Genomic DNA, 2,500 nt, shown 5'->3' with positions numbered 1-2,500 from the left:
CTGTACAGTATGTGTGTGTGTGTGTGTGTGTGTGTGTGTGTGTGTGTGTGTGTGTGTGTGTGTGTGTGGGTACTATGTTATGCCCGATGTCCAACACCCTTACCTGTGTGTGTCCTTTGGTGCGCCTTCAGATGGGAGCTCTTGGTGTAAACCTTCCGGCAGCCGTTGAACTGGCAGCGGTGCACCCTCTTCTTGTTCTCGGGGACCTCCCCTCCTCCAGTGGCCGTTCCACCTCCGGACCCCGGGCAGGCGCCTGCCTCGCCCCCGTCATCGCCACCACCGCCGCCGCCGCCGCCGGACCCCAGCCGGGCGTGGGCCAGAGGCAGCGCGTGGGCAGCCACCAGCTTGGCGGCGCTGAGGCCCACTTTGCGCGCCACCAGCTTGAGCGTGAGCGTGCCGTCCGCCGAGGCGCTGAGGGTCTGCGCGGCCGCCGGCTTGACCAGGTGACGGCCCAGCTCCGGGGAGGAGGGCGGCGTCAGCGAGGTGACGGCGCTCAGCTGCGCCGCGTTGACCCCTCCGGAACCGGAACTGGCCCCCGCCGCCACTGCCGCCGCCGCCGCCCGAGGGTCCGGGCTCTGGGTGCCGGACGGTGGCGATGGGTGCTCCCGCTCCCGAGGCGGGCTGAGAAGCGGCGGAGGGGGGCTGGGCGGCTCGGCCAGACCGGGCAGCAGCGGGTCAGTGAGCTCCTCCTCGCTGTCGGACTTAGAAAAGGACGGGGTGAGCAGGCTGTCCAGCTCCTCGTCAAAGAGCTCCGAGAGACGTTTGGGTTCCGTCTGCAGGTAGCGCTCCAGCTCCAGGCAAGTCTGACCAAGAGAAAACAGGCGACGAACAGGTTAGATGGGAGATCCACTCACCGCTTGGCATCACAGTTAGGCATCAGGGGCTTGTCTACTCAACAAGTCAACAAGAGCTACACAGCTCAAAAGTTTGTCTGGTTGGATACACATATTCCTGAGTTCAGTGGCTTGTCAAATATCCAACAAATTACTTGAAAAAACCTGCAGTTGGATTGACACGTGAAACAAACTAGTAACTTCACAACCAGTGATTAAAACTTGCCACTTCCGATGCCAAAATTGAAGACCAAGGAAGGCCCGAGAGCTTATGTAAAGAACTCTTCTCCAGTAATTGAAGTTGCTTAAGATAAAAACGAAATGCAAAATGACTAAATGTCAGCGGGCTAGTCCCCTTGCCACCGGTGCATCTGCAGAGCACATACTGTGGGAGGATTTCACCGGTGAAGGAGATAAATCTCAAATCCCCAAATCCGACCAACACCATCCATTTTCATTCCCCTTAATCAGGTCATTCTTCAGCACATATTTATGTAAATTTCTGTTCGGGATTTGGGAAGGTGAGCGAGTCTCCTTAAAAAAGCATTCATCAGCTTCAGTCACCTGCTTTTAGTCCACCTGTTCCTAATTCCCCTGACCTAGTTAGATATTATTTACAGAATGCCGTCGCTGGGCTCGCTGCGGGTGCGCTAACTAGCACCACCTCACGTCGGGCTACAAATATGTATCTGTGGCACCTCGATTCATTCGCCACGTGTCGTTTATTTTCCTCTCTCTCCTCCTCCTCCTCTGTTTCTGCTAACCACGGCCCTTGACTGCGAGCAGACAGAACGTCTCTATTCCTTATTACCTGCTTGGGCAGGTCTTCAGAGATGGATGCTTAGGTGGTGATAGATGACTGTGGATAGACTAGGGGACCCACCGGAGCTGGTGGCTGCGTTCTGTGCTGGCCTGGATTTCACGCCGCTCCGCCCTTTATGGCGGGAAATAGCTCCTTATTGTGCGGCGATATGGATCAGGCTGGGCTATAAAGCCATCAGTGTCGGGTCATTTCTTTTCGAATGGTCCCCCTATCTCCATCACCACCACCAGTTCCCGCCCCCCTCCACCCTTACCCAAACTCCTTACGTTCCTCCTTAATTCAAATCGGACGGAGCTGAACACCTGGAGAGGGAGCCTATACCGTCGTCTTCTGCCTGGAGACGGGCAGACTAAACGGCGCCACAGAGCGTTTGTGTCCTTTCATGCTTCGCGTGAACGTGAGTGTGGCTGGCATCGTTGTCGTGGTGTTGTCGCCTGCTAAATGATTTTGACTGCTGAACTGGGCCGCGAAGAGAGAGAAAAAAAACATCTTTCATCTTCCTATTCCACACTCCTGTCTCCCTCCATACACACACACACACTCACAGACACACACACACACACACCTCACACCACATCGAAATTTGATTTCATTAGGGGATTTGTCCATTTCACAAAATGGTGGCTGACATAAATAGTTTCATTATGAGATGAGAGCAATTCCTTTCAAGACAAACTCCCACCTTTTATTTGCATCCGTGGTTCACACCTCATACCAATGCAAGCGTCTGTTGCTAGGCAATGGGAGTTTGCCTTTCAGTTCCCCCCCCCCCCCCCCCATTTCTTGCTTGCATTTTTTTTTCTTCCTTTACAGCAAAAGAATGTCAGCGCTTTGCAAAAGGAGT

At 54.5% G+C, this 2,500-nt stretch overlaps 1 protein-coding gene across 1 annotated transcript in view; it reads right to left on the bottom strand.

Moving 5' to 3' along the window:
• The window catches only part of klf7a (Kruppel like factor 7a), a 34,765-nt gene that overhangs the window by 10,616 nt on the left and 21,649 nt on the right, over nucleotides 1–2,500 (bottom strand). Inside the window, exon 2 of the mRNA XM_076303225.1 lies at nucleotides 104–803. Coding sequence (XP_076159340.1) covers nucleotides 104–803 — 700 coding nt within the window. The remainder of the gene's footprint in view (nucleotides 1–103; nucleotides 804–2,500) is intronic.

This window comes from Alosa pseudoharengus, unplaced genomic scaffold (assembly GCF_046254945.1).
Source record: "Alosa pseudoharengus isolate Yale_2024_CS ecotype anadromous, Long Island Sound unplaced genomic scaffold, YU_APseudo_1.1 YU_APseudo_1.1_scf_24, whole genome shotgun sequence".
Classification (NCBI taxonomy): Eukaryota; Metazoa; Chordata; class Actinopteri; order Clupeiformes; family Clupeidae; genus Alosa; species Alosa pseudoharengus.
The sequence above is the reverse complement of the archived record's forward strand: the minus strand, read 5'-3'. Positions and strand labels throughout refer to the sequence as shown.